We start from the raw sequence: 21,909 nt of genomic DNA on the forward strand, positions 1-21,909 counted from the left end.
CTGGGAACATTTTCAACTTTGTTTGGAGCCGAAGATGGGAGAAGAAATGTTCAAGAGGAGGATAGGTGGGAAACCAACTGTGATGCAAAGTCGACACCACTTAAATTCAAATCAGACTCATGCAAAATGTTGGTTGTTCGCATGAGCCTGTCATGGCTTTGATTGCAACCTTCTTTCCATATTACAAAGTTTTTTTTTTTTTTTTTTTTTTTTTTTTGGAGTTCTTTCTTCCTTTTGATCTAAATGCAACGTCAAGAAATTTCATAACAAATACCAAATTTTCAGCATTGATATGAGACAAACTTTGAAATAGAAGCTCATTACTTGATCCGACAAATCTTTGTTATATATTAATAAAAAAAAAATTAACTAGAAATGAAAGCTAAAAAATTTATAATCCATCAAGCCCAATGTCTCTTAATTAATTAAGGAATTTAAATGTGGCCTCCTCCAACCAAAATGCACGTACATTAGAGTTAACATATTATTTATAATTAATCTATTACCGTAAAGTGTATTGCTATTTCAAAAATCAAAGATTAATAAGTATTTTATAATTGTGTTTTATTTAATTCAATCATATAACCAACTTAGTTTATGAAATAAATTACCGTAAAGTGTATTGCTATTTCAAAAGATCAAAGATTAATAAGTATTTTATAATTGTGTTTTATTTAATTTAATTATATAACCAACTTAGTTTATGAAATAATATATTTCAAATTATATTAATCCACTGTTGTGCGGCGGATGAATAAAATTGGAGATGACAGGACAGTAGAAAGAACCCGGATCCGAAAAGGGGAAGAAGGAGTGACCCATATTGGATCGGCCATGGCTACTTCCGACCCGGATAAATTGATCTCCAAAGCCGATAAGCTGTCAGATTTCTCTTCCCCTCTCTGTTTGATTCTCGAATTATTGCTTACAAATTTTAATCTGTGATTCAGGACGAAACTCAGTTTAACCCGGTGGAGCGCTGATTGGAAGACTGCCACCGGTTTTTATGAACAGGCTGGCAAGATTTTCGAGATCATTTTTATATTTAGCTGATCTCTAGCCTTTGTTTTTTTTTTTGGGGGGGGGGTTAAATTTAATGTTTTTTAAAAAAAAAAAAAAAATTAAACTTGATTGTTACATGGCAGCAAACGCATACAGGCTAAAGAAAAAATATGAGGAAGCCAAAGATGCATTTGAGAAGGCTTCCAAAGGGCAAGAGATGCTCAGTTCGTATCCATTTTGGTTTACCTTTTGTTAGTGACATAATCTAATTTAATAATTGGATGTGGTTAATGTGCTTACATGTGACAATCACGTATTTAGGAAATATATATATGTCAATATTCCTTTAGAAATACAACCAACACCTTGACGAGTTTAGGCCTTGGGATGCTGCAAAACACATGGAATCTGCGGCAGCTCTTGCAAAGCAAGTAGGCAAATGGAATGAAGTTGCTGACTTTTATAGACATGCATCCGAGTTATTCATTGAATGTGGAAGGTCACAGCCTGCGTCAGATGCTCTTGCAAAGGGTGCTCGGTATATCCTGATTCTCCATCTTTGTTTTATGTTAAATGTATTTCAGCAATCTTATTATGCAATATATCCTTGTTGGTCGGTTAACAGTGACGAGTTGTGATTTATTTAAAGCCTTTGTGATTTTCTATGAAGTTGTGGTGCTATTACTTTACGGTTGTTGGAGGTTGTTGATTAATGGATCCAAGGCTTGATGTTTTGATCTACGTTTTCTTTTGAACTATCCATCATTTGCGTCTTTGATCTTTTGTGAAAAACTTGAAGTTGGCACTTTATATAAACTTTTTTCCCTATTCCCTATCCATTTTTCATATGACATGCATAAAATGAGCTTAGTGTCTTATGACGGTTGCTTTAAATGTCGTGTTTGGTTAAAGTGCCTTAGAAGATCCGTCACCCAATGTAGCTGTTCAGCTGTACATTGATTCTAGTGCTATTCTTGAAGAGGATGGGAAGGAACAAATGGCGTTTGATTTGTACCGTGCTGCTACAAGTGTTTATATAAGCCTTGAGAAGTAAGCCCACTCCCCCTTGTATGTATTGATTAAGTGAACAATCGAACAAATCACTTGGAGTTTCTAATTTATTTGCTCCATTGAAAATGAATTGGTGATACTTTTGATGTTATTTATCATGCTGTCTCACTTCTTTAATACTGACCCACATGTACTGGACTAGAGAGAATTTGGCCGGTTATCTGTCTAAAACTGCTGTAGTTATTGAACATCTAGTGGTAAAAAAATGAACTTTTGACTTTTCCGGATGCTGTTGTGAGGCACTGGTTCTTGCCAAACTAAATTCATCTCGATCGATTACTACATCATTGTCCCTACTTTGCTTCGCAGCTCTTTGTATCCTGGTTTGTTTTCTTGGTATTGGCTGAATTGCATTTGTTGAAGATCCCATAAGAATTCTATGAGAATCTGATAAGATCATATCGGATAAGTTGTTTTATGTTTAAATCTTTTATCTTTTAGTTGTAATTTAAATTTTGGATAGATTAGGTTGTTAGCTTTAGGTTTTCTGCATTCTATAAGTATAGCACTGTATTCAGATTTTATTTGAAGTGAAATAAGAGATTCTCACCTCCACATTCTCTTCATAAATCTCACATGGTATCAGAGCTCAAGTTCCACCGTCATGTGTTGAAATGTCCATAGTTGGGCCACCCATTCTGCCCATAATTAGGTCATTTGTAAACTTCACGCTCCAGGTCATGGCATGGTTAATCAATTCAATGATCCCTGAGATTGCGGAGAATTTCCTTCTTTATCCTTCTGCCTTGGAGATTTGGGACGCTGCCCGTGAATCCTCTACTCGTGGAGCGGCAGTACGGTTGAGCTCTTTGTAATTGAATCGGCTGTACACGATCTCCGACAAAAAGACTCCACAGTGACCAAGTATTTCTCTGCTCTTACTGGCAATTGGCAAATCATCGACTTGACCGAGACGCATGATTGGAAATGCTCCAAAGACGAGAAGCTGTTCAAATCAGTTATCGAAAACAAACGAGTCTTCAAGTTCCTCATGGACCTCAATAATAACTTCGATGATGTCCGAGGCAGAATCCTTAGCACAAAGCCACTGCCTAACCTCCGCGCATCTTTCTCAGTGGTACGCCAGGAGGAAAGTCGACGCAAAGTGATGTTGGGCTCATCACTACAATCATCTGATAGCTCTGCTCTTGTCGTTCAACGCCAAAATAACTCATCACCTGCTGATGTTACGGCCCACCAAGGATTTCGTCACGGACAGCCTCCAAACAACACAAAAGGAAAAATGATTCCGGGACGTCCTTGGTGTGAATTCTGCAATAAATCAACTCACAATATCAATAGCTGCTGGAAGATACATGGGAAACCAGTGGATTGGAAACCATCCAGAGAACGTTGCGCACACAACGTTATCTCTGGGTAGTCCTCATCTACAATAGCGTCTTTCACCAAGGAACAATTGGATGTTCTCCAGAAGTTTTTCTCCCAGCATACCACACCTTCCCCATTTCCTGTCATCGGAACGGGTAGCATAGCTATTCCAGGTGATATTTCCCTTACTCTTATTTCACAGACTGAGTTATCGAGTTACTGGATAGTAGATTCTGGTGCATCAGACCATATGTCCAGCCAATTGCAAATGTTCACATCATACAGCCCCTTACGGGTCTCTCAATCAGTTCGAGTCGCAGATGGTTCTTTGTACAAGATTACTTGGTTCGGGTTCAATTTGGTTATCCCCAGAATTATGCTTACATAACGTATTATTCGTTCCGGCACTTCATTGTAATCTGTTGTCCGTCAGTGCCTTGAACAAGAACTTGCATTGCTCTGCAATTTTTTCGACCGACTCATGTGTTTTTCAGGACCTGGAATCGGGGATGACGATTGGCAATGCTGAGTGTTGTGCAGGTCTTTACCTATTAAAGATGAAGTCGCCCTTAGAGTCCCTATCTTCCAATGCCTCTAGCCATCATACTTCCGCAGTCCAATCCTTTAGAGATAACGAATTTTTGTTATGGCACTATTGTCTAGGTCATCCAATTTTTTTGTATCTCAAGAAACTATCTCCATCATTAGTGAATAACAACACTTCTCATTTACCTCATTGTGATGTTTGCCAATTTTCAAAACATACTCGCACATCGATCAAACCACAAACATATACACCATCCAAACCATTTTCACTAATACATAGCGATATTTGGGGTCCATCTCGTGTCAAAAACATTGCGGGTACTCGATGGTTCTTAATATTTGTTGACGATCATACTCGTCTGTCTTGGGTTTTTCATGAAAGACAAGAGTGAGACGTCTACAATTTTTAAAACATTCTCCGCTATGATACACACACAATTCTCAACTGATATCCAAATTTTACGAGCTGATCGGACTCGGGACTTCTTTAAAACAGTTCTTGGAGACTACCTAACCACTCGGGGAATAATTCATCAAAGCTCCTGCGTAGATACACCTCAACAAAATGGTGCCGCAAAGCGGAAAAATCGCCATCTACTTGAGGTGGCTCGTTCTTTATTGTTCACACATAATGTTCCTCGTCATTTTTTTTTGGAGTGAGGCTGTCCTCACAGCCATGTACCTCATAAATCGAATGCCTTCTAGAGTCCTTGAGTTCCAAACACCTATTCAATCTATCCTCAGCATTTATCTTAACTCACATTTGCTGCACAATATTCCATTGCATGTCTTTGGGTGTGCATCATTTGTGCATATTCATTCCCAACATAGAAGCAAACTTGACCCGCGTTCAGTTAAATGCATCTTCCTGGGGTATTCATCCAATCAAAAGGGGTACAAGTGTTATTCCTCGACCACAAAAAATTTCTACAATACCATGGATGTCACCTTCAATGAGTCTGAACCATTCTTTCCATCTTCTTCAGCTCAGGGGGAGCAGGTGATTAATGACCTTCAGAATCTGGATCCTATACATCTTGATGATCTAGACCCAATAAACACTATCCCACCAAATCATTCCCAAATTCTCTCTTTTGATCATTATTATACACGTAGGAAGTTTCCACAAGGCCAAACACACAATCAGCAAACCAAAAGCACTCCCTCAATCCCAGATCCTCTAGAAAACAATCAAGGTACGCCAATCTACAACTCACATGATATTGATGATAGACCAATTGCATTAAGAAAAGGAATCAGATCGTGCACCCAACATCCTATAAGTAATTTTGTCTCTCTTGATCTATTCTCTCCTTCATATCGAGCTTTTGTTGTGAATTTAGACAATGTACAGGTCCCATCAGACATCACTGAAGCCCTGGAACTTCCACAATGGAAGGCGGCGGCTTTTGACGAAATACATGTTCTTGAGAAGAATAACATTTGGCAGATCACGGAACTTCCTCATGGAAAACGAATTGTTGGTTGCAAGTGGATTTTCACAATCAAACATAAGGCTGATGGGAGCGTTGAACGGTATAAAGCAAGATTAATAGCAAAGAGGTTTAATTAGACATATGGGATTTATTATCAAGAGACATTTGCACCTGTCGCCATGCTAAATACAGTTCGTGTACTTCTATCTATTGCTGCAAATCTAGACTGGCCCCTATATCAACTTGATGTCAAAAATACCTTCTTAAATGGGGATCTGGAAGAGGAGATCTACATGTGTATTCCACCTGGATTCGAATCCAAGACAACGGCCAATAAAGCTATCGGTTAAAGAAATCTCTTTATGGTTTAAAGCAGTCTCCCAGAACTTGGTTCCACAAGTTCACGAAAGTATTGAAAGAGAATGGATACACACAGTGCCAATCAGATCACACTATGTTTGTCAAGCATTCCAGGATTTCTATTATCATCGTATATGTTGACATTATAATTACTGGGAACCATGAAGAAGATCACTCAAGTAAAGCAACTACTCTCAAAATAATTCGAGACGAAGGATCTAGGGCAGTTGAAATATTTTTTGGGAATGGAAGTGGCCAGATCAAAGCATGGAATTTTTATTTCTCAGAGAAAATATGTCCTTGACCTTTTGAAAGATACTGGGATGTTGGGATGCAAGCATGTTGATACTCCCATGGATCCAAATATAAAACTTGTAAAGAATGAGGAAAGTCCAATTATCGACAAAGGACGACACCAGAGATTAGTGGGCAAACCGATATACCTATCTCACACAAGACCTGACATTGGATTTGTTGTAAGTGTTGTAAGCCAATTCATGAACAATCCAACTAAAGAACATATGGATGCCGTTTTTCGTATATTGAAGTACCTCAAAGGATCCCCTGGAAAGGGACCGTGCTTCCAGAAGACAGCTCTAAGAAACGTACAGATATACAGTGACGCTGATTGGGCAGAATCTTCCACTGACAGATGATCCACATCTGGGTATTTCTAATTCGTATGGGGTAACCTTGTAACATGGCGGAGCAAGAAACAACCTATGGTAGCAAGAAGCAGTGCAGAAGACGAGTTTCAGTCCTTGGCCAATGGTACATTCGAAGGGATATGGATACAAAGATTATTGGCAGAACTGAAAGTAGAGGGGCATCAAGTAGTAGAACTGAAGTGTGAGAACCAAGCGACGATAAGTATTGCCAAGAATCCAGTCCATCGTGATTGAACTAAGCACGTTGAAGTCAATCTTCATTTCATAAGTGAAAAACTCGAGAAAGGGACTTTGAAAATCTGTTACGTCCCTAGCCACGCACAAGTTGCAGACGTTCTAACTAAGGCCTTATACCGACCAATCTTTGAAAACTTGGTATCCAAGTTGGGCATGATCAACATATACAACCCAACTTGAGAGGGAGTGTTGAAGATCCGATAAGAATTCTATAAGAATCTGATAAGATCATATCAGATAAGTTGTTTTATGTATAAATCTTTTATCCTTTGGTTGTAATTTGAATATTTGGATAGATTAGGTTGTTAGCTTTAGGTTTTCTGCGTTCTAAGTATAGCACTGTATTCAGATTTTATTTGAAGTGAAATAAGGGATTCTCACCTCCACATTCTCTTCATAAATCTAACAGCATTTAATTAAAATTGTTTTCGAATTACAAGTTCACCTATCTTCAATAGCATAGTAAAAAAATCACAGAGTTCGTAAATTGGGTTTGATGGGAGGAAGCTGCCAAAAAGAAGATTCATCTTGCTAACTAACGTGTAATTTTGAGTTGATAATATCAAGTCAATCCTCTAGAGTCCTAGTTATGCTGGCCCTCTTTGAACTATATCCTGATTTGTTTATGGATCCACAAGTTATGTATTTCTTTCTCTTTTCAGCTACTGTGAGTTCCTATGTTTGATTTTATATCGTTCTGGTATCACTGCCTATAGGTATGTAGATGCTGCAACAATTCTTTTGAAATGGGCCTTAGCTGCTGACAAGAGCAATGCTACACATAGCCAATGCAAGGTAAAAATATTAAAAATTCTATTGAATTCACTCTATTTTTAAGAAAACAAGGTTGGTATATTTTTTCCAGAAAAAAACATCGGTGATATACTTAGCTGAAGAAATCATTTTTTTCACGGCCATGGGGGAAAAAGCATTAGTTCATGGCATGAAACCAAATTATATCAGTTAATATCAATCTCCGTCTCCCAACTTTGATTCGTATTTTGTGCTTTGACTTTTGATCCTTGTTAAACATGGTCTCTTTTACAAAACCATCTTTAAGATTTGGCCGCCTCTGTTGCTATTTGGCAGAAGCAACAAAAAATCTATTTGGACCGAAGTTCAATTTGACGTGAAGTTCAAATTTGGTCTCAATTTCTTTAGTTCGAATATAATTATTGAACTCTATTGAGCATATGCTTGACTCCAAGATTGAGCTAGTTATTTATGCTAATTTAATTGATTTATAAAGTACTAAAGCTTGCGAGCTATCGAATAAAAAATAATTTGGACTCAACTTTGCCTTGGAATGCATTTGAACAATTGTTGAAGTTTGGCTCAAAATCAATAATTTCTAATAAGAACTGAATAATATTTTAGTCGATTCGAAAAGGTTGCCGGACAGCTCAATTTACGTGTACCCCTAAACCGAATTCACAATGGTCTAATCAAATTTAAACACAAATAGGTATTTATAATTGCAGCTTAAGTGTTAAATACCATTATATAACAAAATATTAACATAACTGTTCTGATGTAGGCTTATCTTAGTGCTATCATTGTATACCTGTATGCTCATGACTTCAGGCAGGCAGAGAAATGTCATAACGATTGTTGCCAGTAAGTTGAGACTATTTTCATCCAACATTTTTATCTTCCTTCTGATTGATTTTCAACTCGTGTGCCTACAGATCATGCCACCTACTGGCGGTTGTTCGTGTATAAGTAGGCATCATTTGTTATGAACGCTTTGGTTGCATCCAAGGGTGGTTTTAAAACTCATATGCCAACCAAGCATTTTTTTTAAAAAAAATCACTCCACTCAGTCTTGGGTAAGAATGGTTAAAAAAGAATTGTTGGACTATCAAAATGAAGTTTTAGGGCTACACCTTGTGAAGTGTGAACAATTTTTATTCTTATTCTTGTGGTCAAATGCTAATAAACCTTTATTTGCTTCTTTGGTAGAGTTGAAGCCTTCTTGTACAGCGATCAAAACCGTGCTGCTACTAAGCTTCTGTCTGCTTATACTGATGGCGATGTGGAGGAGATCAAGCTTTCCGCTCAGTCAACAATTATTTCGAACCTAGACCACGTGGTAATGGTTTGATCAAGTCCAACATATCTATTAAGAAAACCGTTTGATTTGCAAGGATATCTACTTTCATGTTCCCTCCCCCACCTCATTTTTTGTGCTTGGGGTTATAAAACATTATTTATTTAAATAAAATGTGAAAATTAATGATAAAAAATAAAATGATAAATGATAAAACACGATACAAAGTCTAAGCTAATTTACTCCAATTTTCTCAATTTTTTTCTCTTTGCCACTGTGACATCCTTGAATTAATGCTTTTCAACTTTGGTCATTCGCTCAGGTGCTTATATTTTAATTTCTTCGAATATGGCATTGTGCAATCTTATAATAAGTATTTATAATTATTTACTCAATCTGCAACTCTAGTTTTTTTAACTATTTTTTTTGGAACTCTAATATATTAATTGAATTAAAATAATTAAAGTATTTTAAAATCATTTTAGGTAGGCTTGATTGCTATGAAACATGTTATGGATGCAGTATTGAGAACTTGAGCATTATATATTGTTGCTCTACTTTTTAGGATTGTTTATTCTCCGCAGATCGTTAGGATTGCAAGGAAACTGCCTACAGGTGATGTTAGTGGATTGAAGAGGACTATGACGGTGGAGCAAGATGAGCTACTGGATGAAGATGATCTTACTTAGCCCTCCCATCGATTCCACAAATCAGAAAGCGTGAACTTAAACTAAATTTGCTCGATTTTCTGTAATGAATTTGTCTAAAGTTCGTATTCAAATTTGTATAAATTTTACCAGAGGGTGATGTTTAGACTTAATCCATCTGTCTTGTATGTGTGATCGTTTAGATTTACCTGCCAAAAGAGCATCAATTATTAATCTTAATTGCATATTTTTCTAGGAAAAAGAATGAGAAGTGGACCTGGTGTTTTGTTTTGCTGCATACAACTAATCGGAATCTCCTGTACTATATCAATCATTATTTTTTTTTTGGAAGGATATCCTTAAATATTTGTTATACCTGTATTAATGGTTATTTGATAAAGCCGGAAACCATGAACTGAAATCAGCTTCATATTCATTTTAGATATTCTAAACAGTGCATTTTCCCAAACTCGTGTTAATTGTCAGTACAACACTAGTGAAAAGCAATTAGATAGAGCCAAGATCACTTGTTTCCTCGAATAGAGGACAAATCCAAAAACCCAAAACGGATTAGAAAAAACTGAAAATAAGCTCGTGGCTGCCATCAATCAATTGCTTATCTACATGTCAAGAAGATATACAAAGCAACAATTCAAAACACTAGACATGTTAGGGAAGATCACAAAGCAATCAACCACCATTTTATCAGCCACCAGTTGTATTGTATGAAATCTTGATAATAACTGACAGAGGAATGTTTACTACACGACCCTGAGTAGTACCAAATAGTCCAATTCTTCCATAGCTCGCAAATGAGCTATTCATAGTCGCACTAAATGCTACACTCAAGACCTGTTTCTCTCGGCTTGCAATAAAGAACTGTGTTGGTGTCACCTGAACGGAAACTCCATAAGGTGCACTCCAACCAACTCTGTACGTTTCATTTCTATCAACATTAGTTATGGTTCGTTGAACAACAGCAGATCTGTTCAGCTTTGATATGGTGATGGAGGGCAAGTTTATGTTTACAGCAGCAATTGTAGAAACCCCACAGCTTTCACCCGTGTAGTTCAGGACTACTGGAGATGAACCATTTATGCCACACAGGAAAGATATGTAATCTTCATAACCTAAGAGAATCAGCTAGTAAGATTCCAAATTCACTGTACAGTAATAGGAAGTAAAATAAAGATTAAGCAAGCTCTCGGGTAGACTCATCATAGCAAACGATGATAACATATGGACACACACTGCATGACCCTATGTCGCAATTGTACCAACAGTTCCAGCAAAATTGTACACTGTACAAATTCCAAATGCCATGTGTTGATCTCATCGTCTGCTACATTGGAAACCACACAGGACAAAGGAGACAATTGTTGTTCCCAACACACATGCACGCTGGTAACAAATGCATTTTTTGGTAGTGTTCACATGTCCATTATAGTAACAGCTAAACTTCCAGACGTGGTAAGATTTAGGAATAAATCAGAAGACTTACTTGAATAAAAAACAAGACCAGGATCCAATGCAGCAGTAGCATTAACAAACCCACTCCCCATATCAAAGGGAGTTGCAGGAAATTTGTTCAAATCTGGGTTAGCATAAGCATGCTGAGCCATTATAGGCCCGCCATTTCTATCCAAAAGAGAAGCTGTGGTTGAAAGTGCAGATCCAATGGCTGAAGGTGCGAAAAAGGGAAATCGCTGCTTGATCAGGGCTGCAAGTCCGGCGACATGAGGAGCTGCCATGCTTGTCCCAGACATCATAGCAAAGCTCTCACCTAGAAATTTTCATCGTCAATTCCTATGAACTATTGTTTGAAGGAAGTTAATATTTAAACAAGTACCTATAAATTCAATGGAATCAGTCCCACGGAAACTCCAAGCTGCCCATATGGAATTTCCAGGTGCAACAATGTTTGGCTTTAGTATGTCAACATTATCAAGGAGACTGTCTTCTGGGTCCGGTCCTCTAGCAGAGTAATACATAATTTTTGGAGCAGAAAGTATGAAGTTAGCTTCTATTCCACCTATACTAGCAACTCCCCCAAATTTAATAATCTTTTTTGTAGCTTCATCCTTCAGCAAAGAAGAATTATAGTACCGTAGAAAGACCTGCCAAATTGTAATCACATTCAGTCACCATTTTATGAAACTTCATTCATAAAGCGAGAGCTCCAACTTTAGTACAAAAAAATGCTTAAAACAAAGATGCATACTCACTTTGGAATCATCTAGAGATGGAATCACAACACCGGGAATGCTCATTGGAATTGGATTGAGCTGAAATCCGATCACATAAGGATCCATGTAGAACACAACACCAGCTGCACTCAAGGTTTTGGCAGTTTCTAATGCCTGTTTGATAGTGGATAACCCAAGTACGAAACGGATAGAGTAGCTACATATCAAGATGTTCCCTTGGACAACACCTCGATTAAAATTTCTGGAATCTTGGCATTCACTTACATAGATATCATTCACAGCTGCTGTGTTGTTCAAAGCATGAATAGCAGAAACTAGCGTATACATAGAACCATTAACGGTTCCAGCTGGGAAAAACAATTCAAACTGTAAATATATTGGATGTTCTTGTTAATAATAGGTTTAAAATCTGTAAGATGATAAAATGAGAAAGATAAGGTCTAAATTAGTTACATGATATGAGCCAGATAAGTAAAAGATGAATCAAATACTTTTTCATAAGAAAAGTTGAATCCAAATATAAGAGCAAACATAATTTCAGGGTTTGAAAAACTTTTCAAAACAATTACAGCTAATCCAGCATTATTTTGGTGTAGACAAATGAAGTATCACCCCAACACAAGTTGGCTCCGTTATGAAAATTCAATATCAGATGAATAAACAATTTATATTCGACTTACGAGCAAGTCCAACTCCAGGGATTGTGATGTTGTTGCCCAAAAGCACGGAGTTGCTGTATACCCTATCATGGGCTGCAGCGCCTACAGTGAAGATCCATGGGCTAAAAGAAGCTACGCTCTTCGGTGATGGTCCAGTATTTCCTGCTGCCTGTACCACAAAGATACCAGCCTTGACAGCTGACAACAAAGCCATATCTATAGGATTAAAGAATGTGGCAATGCCAGGAGGACGCCGGTTTGGGGTTATAGACAAGCTTATTATATCCACTCCATCCACTGCAGCCTGTACACAAGAACATAGCAATGACAATGATTCACAACACAGGATGAACATTTAATACAATGCAAGTAGTTAAATACCTATCGTTTCATGGAGGTGACTAGATTCTACCGATAAAGATGAAGAGAACAAAAACAAAAGAAAACAGAGAACTTCGCACTTTATCCCGACATGGAATCGTAGAGGCCAGAGGTACTGGAAGCGTAAAGAAGCTGAAACAATTGGGACTGAGTGAAAACTTAATCAAGATTATTCAAACTTGTCAGGGGTACCTGATCTATGGCAGCAACCACATCTGCAGCAAAGCCTCCAAAGCTCTTGTATAGTGCCTTGTAAACAGCAATGCTATAAACACTGTCAATAGTTAATAGCATAACAAATATATAGAGAGAGAATTTTGAATTAAGAATCAGCTGATTGGCTCAAAAGTGACGTCAATAGTAGGTTTTAAGTGTCAATGCTCTAGAAATGGTAAGTTCAGGCGTATAATGCGAAGGCAGAAACAATTTGATCTACATGGGAAAAGAGAAAATGAAATGGTTCTCAGGAAAGAAAACATAAAGAAAAAAATTAAAAGAGAGATTATTCCTTACTGTGAACGAGGAGCCATGCCACTAGCATTTCCAAAGTGATGCCCAGACACGACAACTTCAATTCCATAGTTTCCTGCTGCAATAGAAGCTGTGTGCCTATAAGAAACAACATTGCGAAAATGCTAATGAAAAGAGATTAAAAGTTAACAACTTTCAACGGACATCTTCTCAGGAAGAGCCACATCAATTATATGATTTTAAATTATATTTTTTGAAGCCTATTTCCTGTCAAGAGGGTAACACTTACGTCCCATGGCCGTCACCATCAGATGGGGATGCATAATCCTGTGTGGCATTAAATATCCCCCTGGTAATGGCAGAGGCCGCAAAATGACGAGCACCAATGAGCTTTCTGTTGCAGGATCCAGCTGGGAAATCTCGTGTGACTTCACAAATTCCAGAAAAATGTTTAGGAACTGGATATGGCTTCGTAGGCATATTATCAGAGAAGCTGGGGTGTGTGGGATCAATTCCAGTATCGATAAATCCAATCACAATTCCTTCCCCTGCCATTTCAAAACCACCATCTTGTGCCCATGCTCCTTGAGGTAGACCAAGAAATTGAGGTGTATGAGTGGTGGCAGTTCTGACTGAGAAATCCAAAACCACATTTGATACCTCTTTACACCTCGAAAGCTTGTCAGCCTTGAAAATCAGCATTTAAATGCACATGAATATTGAAAATTACAAGAAAAGCGAAAAAAGGATTTTCAAAGAATCAATCATGCTTCTGACATGCAAAACTACTTAGTTGCAGTTATTTTCGGAGTCATTTGACCATAGAAACGATATTAATTTGATGTCAATGATGACTGACCTGCTGTGGCGTGACAAGAACAGCAAATCCATTGATTACATAGTGATAGCTGTACACTTTAAGATACTTTTCACCCTTTAATATCCTTCTCAGCAGAGAATCGTGTGCACTGGATATGTATGACCCATTGTTCCAATCCTTTCTTAGTTTATTGCTGATTTCGGTGAAATGCAAATATTTTACCAACACTGTCTCATATCAATTAACAACACTAGCACTAGCACGCCAGAGAAACGACAACCATATGATTCCTACCTGCCTAACTTTAGCGGGCTGAGGTAACATGCGCAGATATTATTTGACATAACAAACCAGCGAATATTTGTAATTCACCAACAATTATGCGTTTCTATTTTTTCCTTCAATTATATATTACTATTATCCATTCCGCAACAATTTCCAAGTTGTCATACAATCAATTGACTCAATATTCCTTAATAACTGCTAACTAATTGTGGCTCACAGTCAAAGACAACCATCCCACGTAAATGAACAAAACTTTTATCCACTAAGTAAAAGAAAAGCAAAAAGCCCTCCATCTGTTTCATGTATAAAAAAGACCGGGACAAAGAAATTCATAAAGAACAAGAAATGGGTACAAATAAGGAAAAACACAAGGCCGAGACAAAAGTAAAAAGGTTCCAAAACAAGAAATTAACTGCTGATTAATATTGTGAGGTGGTTATAAAGAATTAAGAAAAAACTGTACCTTGGATGATCAAATCTACTCATTCCATCAGAACCATTGTGTTTACTACGATGCTGTTGGACTCGAAGCTCGCCGTAGTAATGAGAGGTGGGCACGTGTTTCAGAGTTACAATATATACAGCAGTAGTTGCACCTCCGTTATCCTGAGCACAATTGCAGCTTGCAAACATTCCTAAACAGAGCATCACTAGTGATAACCCACCCCCATCCATTTTGGATGAAACAACAAATTCCTAAAATAAAAGGTAGTACTTCTTGAAGGAGAAAGGACGAAACTTTCTTTGAGAAGTTCAACCAACCATATTCAGCATTCACCTCTCCCCTGCTGCGGAGTCCTCAGGTTCCCAGAAGAAGGAAACCCAAGCACTTCTTCTTAGACAGAAGCAGAACCACTATCCCCTGCTACTTCAGTAGAAGAGAAGAGAAAGCCGGAAGCAAGAAAGCCTTCGCACTAACCACACTTAGCTGTAAAGAGAAACTGCAGAACCCCCCATTAACTTTCACCTCGGCATAAAGAAAGTTTCTTCATTTACACTAATTGTTAATGTGAGGGAATCATACACAACTTTTTTGGGGCGGTGTGCGTCACACGGAACTAAATATTTAAAGTTTGGTTGTATTTTATTCGTTCATCTGAGTATGTACCGATTGAATTCCCGAGAGATGTGATAAATACATACAAGACCACGATGGATGGATGAGTGTGGTAGGGCAGGTCATGGGCATCTCTCCCAACATTCCAATTCTTTTTTGTTGCTTGACCAACCATCCAATTTATTATCTCATAATTTAAGTTACTTTGTATATATATATATATTATATAGATATAACAGCATTAGTTTGAGAGTTCAAACGTACAAATTGCATGTTCTAATTCTGCAACTTTCTGTACTAATTAGCTCTTCCAGCTACTAGAGATTCTGTTCTTGAATTCATCTTTTATTTGGATTGTTCTATGCTACATAAATAAATATTTAGCAAATCCAATTACTAGCGACATTCACATTCCAATTCAACTTCCAACTTACTGACAATATATTTCCCGAAAAAGATACATTGGAAATGTGTCTTGATTTCTTCCAATAAATTTCTTTATCAGTCGTTGTTCGCAAATCAAAAATGGAAAAAGAGAATATTTAATGGATTAGATACATGGATAGTTAGTAAAATAAATTTGGTTTAAACGTTTATGAAAACCAAATTATTTTTCAAAATTTTCCCAGTAATATTTATTATACATAAATATGTACGTGTATGTATATGAGTGACAGCCTTATCTGCTAAGTTCAATACAATGGCCATTGGAAGACGATGACATCAATGACATATTCTTCAATCCGTCACTTCCATAATTTTAACGTAATCGCTAATCCATCCCGAAAAGTTTCACTAAAGAAAGGATTCCAGACTTATAAATTTGATTTTACAACTGGCATTGGTGATTGGTACTTGGTTTTGTTAAAAGGTGGATTCCTGTGTAGAGAGTGGAATGGTGATAGGGCTAAGGTCTGGTCGAGCTTCTAGTTTTGCCACACAATATTTGGGGCAAAAACTTCTATATGTTGTCGTTAAAGATGTAGTTGTAGTTCTTTCTATACTTTCAAATATTTTTAATGACTTTTTTTAAATGATGGACTTTTGTGAAGTTGATAGATTTTTATTGACTTTTATGGAATCTCGTAGAATTGTAAAACAAATTTCATAGACTTTATATATTTTTTTTCAAATTTTTGTAGACTTTTGTAAACTTTTTCATAGAATTATGTGAATTTTGTAGTTTATAATTGTGATTTATTTTTTATTAATTTTTTTAAAATAATTATTGGACATAGATAACTTCTTCAATTTTAAATTATTATTTTTTTTTATGAATGTAAATGAATTTTACTTACTTAAAAGTTAAATCAATTTAATTTGTAAAAAACGACAAATGAACATCCAATTTATTGAAATCAAAATTTCAATTCTTTATGTCAGTTCAACATATTAATGAATAATATTTTTATAAGTTCATAATAAAATTTTATTAAAAAAATACTCAAAATAATGAGTAGTCTTTTATAAAAAAAATCTAATCATTACTGACAATTTGATCAACATCGTTCTACATTCCATTGGCTATGATATCCCATCATGCATTAGCATTTGTTCGTTGTTGTTTTTGAGTATTAAATAACTGATCAAAGTCGTCACCTTCATAAACTTGTGCTGATGAAGACAATTGAGCTTCATTATCTAGTTCAATTTGAAATTTATCAAATTGACACTTCTTTCAAAGAAAATTGTGTAATATAGCACATGCCAATACAAGCCCTGTTAGGGGTGGGAAAAAATATCGAATTTTCGATATACCGAGATTACCATAACAAAAAAACATTGAATTTACCGAATTTTAAGTATACCGAAGATTTCGATACGGTACGATAACAATACCGAATTTTTCGGTACGGTAATGATATCCAATTTGAAAATTTTGGTATATACCGAAATACCGGAAAAATATACAAAAATTTTAAAATATATAATATTTTAAAACAATAAATTATAAATTTTTTTAAAATGTAAGGTTTTTTTGGTTCGGTATACCGAAAATTTTGGTATAGTATCGGTATGAATTTGCTTATACAATAATTTAATATATAGATTAACTAAAATTAAAGAAAATAATTAAAAATAAAACGTTATATAATAATTAATAAAAAAATTAAATTTTAATTATGTTTTTAAAAAGTACAAATAAAAGGAAAAATAAATAGATGAGAAAAGAATGAAAATTTGTATTGAATTTGGGAGATTTCTCAATTAAATGTACATCCAAATCTTTAGGTTGAATCAAAGACTTTTGTTGACATTTTATTGTTGTACCTTATGCTATAATTCTTGTACTTAATAGAATTCCATAGAGTCATTAAAAGTCTATTGACATTTTGAATACCTATAGACTTTTGTAGAGTTTTTAAAAGTCAAGTTTGAATACCACATGATTTTTTAAAATTCTACAAAAGTTTACATTGAATACCACTAAACTTTTACATTGAATAAATCTGTGATAGACTTTTATGGATTTGATAGATTTTATTGACTTTTACAGAATCTCACAGATTTATAAACAAATTTATGTGGATTTATGTAGACTTTTTTGTAAGACATTTATTGATTTTTGTGGACTTTTTTTATAAAATTTTATAAATTTTGCACTTAATTATAATATATTATTTTTTTATTAATTTTTTTGAATCAATAATTAATTGACATATATAACACATTCAGTTTGAAATTATTTTCAATATTTATATTAATAAATAAATTTACTTATTTAAAAGTTAAATCATTTAATCTTTATATGTTTATATACGTGGGTTTGTATGCATGTTTGTAAATTTTTTAAAATACATCAATTGATTAACATGTAACCTTGTTTTTAAATTGATAATATACATGTGAAAAGAATATTATTTAGTATTGTGTGAATATAATTTTGTATAAAAATATCATAACTTACATATTAATTGAAAATGCTAAAATGAATTTTAAAAATCATAGTTGTTACGAGACTATTCAATTATTAAAAATTAAGCAACATTTTTTTGGATCATTTTTTATTATTATTGAATATTACATTAATTTATATAAATCATAAATTAAAAATCACAAAATCAATTCTATAATTCATAAATTTCAATTTCCTGTGATATTAAAATAAAAAATTATTAAATGAACAATCAGCCAAAAAATGAAAAATTTGAAAAGAAAAGATGAAAATATATATAAAGATACTTTTCGAAAATTTAATAGAGCGATAGAAATAGATGAGAGGAGAGAAGATAAGAAGGGAGATGATGTGAAGCGACAGAGAGAAAAATAAATAGCTTGTGACTGAGTTAAAAGTTATAAAAATCCATCCAAATCTTTGAGTTGAACCAAATATAATTTTTTACAATTTATAGTTGTACCTTAAGCTTTAATATTTGTATGTTAACGAATTCCATGAATTTATTAAAAGTCTATGAAAAATTTGAATACATATAGACTGTTATAGAGTTTTTAAAAGTCAATGTTGAATAGCACTCGACTTTTTAAAACTCTATGAAAGTCTAGTTTGAATACCATTAGACTTCTATAGAGTATGTAAAAGTCTTAATTGAATACAGACTTTTACAATCTACAAAAGTAATTAAAAGTCAATAAATCTCCTATATTGAATACACCCCCCTTATTAGTTACCCTTTCACTCACCATTACTTAATTAATGTTTTACTTAGTTACCATTTCACTCACCATTACTTCATTAATGTTTTATTTATTTATTTAGGTGATATATGAGTTTGAATTGTTAATTTACTTAGTTATCATTTCACTCACCATTACTTCATTAATGTTTTATTTATTTATTTATTTATGCGACTTTTCAATTTTCTGATCTAAAGATTGATATTGAAAATAAAAATAATTTTATTTCATTATTTTAGTTGAATGATCGAAAAATATTACAAACACATTAATGTGATACTTTATTTTATTTTAAATTTCATAAATTGTGATATTTAATTAATGTCTTAATACACATATCAAACTTCAGAAAATATCATTCTTTATTATACTCTTCCAATGAAAATAGACATTGAGACAATGTAAATTCTATATGCTCTTTTGCAAATTTTTCTTATATTTTATTTTTCGTATAATTTGATTTATTTCAACTAGACAGAGGAATTTATACTTTTGTATTAAATTTATTAGATAATCCTTATAATTTTTAACGAAGATAATTCTTTAAATAAATATGAATTATAGTGATAATTTATTTTCATTCATTAGAAATTAATTTTTTAATATGATATTTTTTTTAACTTTGTATTACTTATTATTTTATTTTTATATGTGCTTTACTACACATATTTATTTGATTGATATTATTTAAAAAATATATTTACCATGAAATATTAATCATCATTATTAATTTACAAGCGATTATAATATGTATTCTAAAAAAACAGAGGAAGTTAAACAAAATCCGCAATTGGTTAAAAGTTAGCAGATCTATATATCTATAAATATATGAGTTTGATTTGTGAATTTTTTTAGTTACACTTTTACACATCATTACTAATTAATGTTTCATTTATTTATTTTGGTGAATTTTAAATTTTCTGATTTAAGAGTTGAGATAGAAAATGAGAATAACTTTATTTCATTATTTTAGTTGAATTGACGAAAAATATAACAAATACATTAGTATGATACTTTTTTATATTTTTAATTTAATAAATAGTGATATTAATTAATGTCTCAATATATATCTCAAGCTTACACTTTTCTACAAATGCTATAAAAACTATGCGAGAAAATGTCATTTTTTTATAATTTTTTTCCAATTAAAATGGATATTGAGAGCATGCAGATTCTATATGATCTTTTGCAAATTTTTCTAATATTTTATTTGCAATATAATTTGATTATTTTGAGTTATTTCAACTTTATTCATAGAAAAAGAAATTAATGAGAAATTAAAAAGAATGAAAATTACTTTATACTTTTGTATTAAATTTATGATATAAACCTTATAATTTTTTTAATTAAGATAGTCCTTATAATAAATATAAATTATAGTGCTAATTTATTATCATTTGTTAGAAATTAAATTTTTTATATATGATATTTTTAAACTGAATGTTACGTATATGTGTTTTACTACACATATTTATTTGATTGATATTATTTTAAAATTGTATTTAACATGAAATTATTAATCATCAATATTAATTTTCAAATGATCTATTATGATATAAATTAACTATGTATAATATATATTTTAAAAAAGGAGAAAGTTAAACAAAATTCGCAAGAAGTTAAAAGTTAGCAAAAACAAAATTGATATTTAACTTAATAAGAAGTTTAGGGATTTTATTTTAACATCATTATGATAATTTAGTTAATTAAGAGAATTTTTTTTGACAATGTACTTCATTTAAAAATATTGTGATTTTGGTTTTAGTAATATTCATTATTCTATTAATTTTATTTTTATTTTTTTCCATTGTGAATAATATTTGGATGAAAAATATCTTTGCTAATTTGATAGAGCTATCATTATGTTATAATCGCAAGAATTGAAAAATGTTATATAAATAAATGAATATATATGATATATCGTCATCGTGTATTTTTATTTTTTGTGTTTTGATATATTTAGATTAATAAATACTTATAAACAAGATGTTATTATATTAAAAATTATCTAAATCTTAATTTTTCGTTATTGATGTGAGAACCTAAATTTTTGGGCATGCAATTAATTAAATATAGACATGTATGAGAATTTATTTTGGAGTTATAATAAAATTCAAAAATATTAAATAATACATGGTATTGAAAATTCCAAGCCAATAAATAAATGAAATTCAAAATTCAGTACAAATCATGTATTAATTTCCAAATAAAGCTGGATATCAATCAATTTGGAAGGAAATATTACACACAAAGTAGATTTTCTCAACAAGGTAACATCCTAATATTTAAGGAAGGAGTACCTCGATAATTATGAAATAATTATCTCGAAATTATGGAAGAAATATCAATCGAATTATGGTAGGATTTTTACATTACCCTTATAAATAGAAGGACCCTCTCATTCATAATTTACATGAATTTTTCGAGTTCCTCCCCAAATTTTCGAAATTTTGCTCATAAAATTTTGCACGAGTCATCAAAATTATGTTCAAGTTCAGAAATTCATTTCTCTCACTCAGTTGCTTGGAATCTGATATCCACCGTTCAGAATATGCTTCGGTATGTTTCGCATAACATATCCAAATTTCAGCAAAATCCAACGGTTAGTTTTTTGTTTATAGCCTTTGAAAGAAAACTGCTCAGATTTTAGGCGGGAATTCAGCATACCTACGGTTTTTCTGTATGAACAGGCCTAAAAAACTTCCAAACCCGATCTCCACCGTTCATAATATATTTAACGTACTTGTGAAGGTACTGTAAAATTTTGAGTCCGATCCAACGGTGAAATAAGGCGAAGTGAATTTTTCAAGACGGATGATTTTTCGGTAGATGTGCTGCTGCGTTTTCGAGGGGTTGGTTGCATGATTCTTCTATAGTTTCAGAGTTCTCCACGTTTTCTTCCAGTCTAAGGTATGTGGGCGTGTTTTAAAGATAAAATTTTGTTTATGCATATTTATTTCGTTTTTTTGAAAATACGGTCGAGTACGTTCTTCTTCTACTCCGTTCTTGTGTTGGTTGTCATACGGTTTTGGGCACTGTGAGGATTC

General features: G+C 33.5%; 2 protein-coding genes across 5 annotated transcripts; one reads left to right on the forward strand and one right to left on the reverse strand.

Moving 5' to 3' along the window:
- Nucleotides 1–676: 676 nt before the first annotated feature.
- Nucleotides 677–9,586, forward strand: LOC142528123 (gamma-soluble NSF attachment protein). The gene is made up of 9 exons (XM_075633207.1): nucleotides 677–881; nucleotides 951–1,018; nucleotides 1,146–1,230; nucleotides 1,382–1,540; nucleotides 1,915–2,052; nucleotides 7,366–7,444; nucleotides 8,187–8,266; nucleotides 8,612–8,741; nucleotides 9,284–9,586. The coding sequence occupies exons 1-9, from the start codon at nucleotides 751–753 to the stop codon at nucleotides 9,386–9,388; spliced, it is 975 nt and encodes a 324-aa protein (XP_075489322.1). The 5' UTR covers nucleotides 677–750; the 3' UTR covers nucleotides 9,389–9,586.
- On the reverse strand, nucleotides 9,323–15,345 carry LOC142528122 (subtilisin-like protease SBT2.2). Of its 4 annotated transcripts, XM_075633205.1 has the most exons (11): nucleotides 14,885–15,340; nucleotides 14,633–14,804; nucleotides 13,924–14,077; nucleotides 13,354–13,751; nucleotides 13,107–13,202; nucleotides 12,786–12,867; nucleotides 12,234–12,516; nucleotides 11,572–11,900; nucleotides 11,196–11,463; nucleotides 10,848–11,129; nucleotides 9,323–10,476 (listed from the first exon to the last, which is right to left on the reverse strand). In XM_075633205.1, the coding sequence occupies exons 2-11, from the start codon at nucleotides 14,800–14,802 to the stop codon at nucleotides 10,052–10,054; spliced, it is 2,487 nt and encodes an 828-aa protein (XP_075489320.1). In that variant the 5' UTR covers nucleotides 14,803–14,804; nucleotides 14,885–15,340; the 3' UTR covers nucleotides 9,323–10,051. The 4 variants fall into 4 exon arrangements, with proteins under 4 accessions (XP_075489320.1, XP_075489317.1, XP_075489318.1 ...); XM_075633202.1 differs by having other exon boundaries at nucleotides 14,633–15,340; XM_075633203.1 differs by having other exon boundaries at nucleotides 12,786–12,858; nucleotides 14,633–15,337.
- Nucleotides 15,346–21,909: the final 6,564 nt, after the last annotated feature.

This window comes from Primulina tabacum, chromosome 15, assembly GCF_025594145.1.
Source record: "Primulina tabacum isolate GXHZ01 chromosome 15, ASM2559414v2, whole genome shotgun sequence".
Classification (NCBI taxonomy): Eukaryota; Viridiplantae; Streptophyta; class Magnoliopsida; order Lamiales; family Gesneriaceae; genus Primulina; species Primulina tabacum.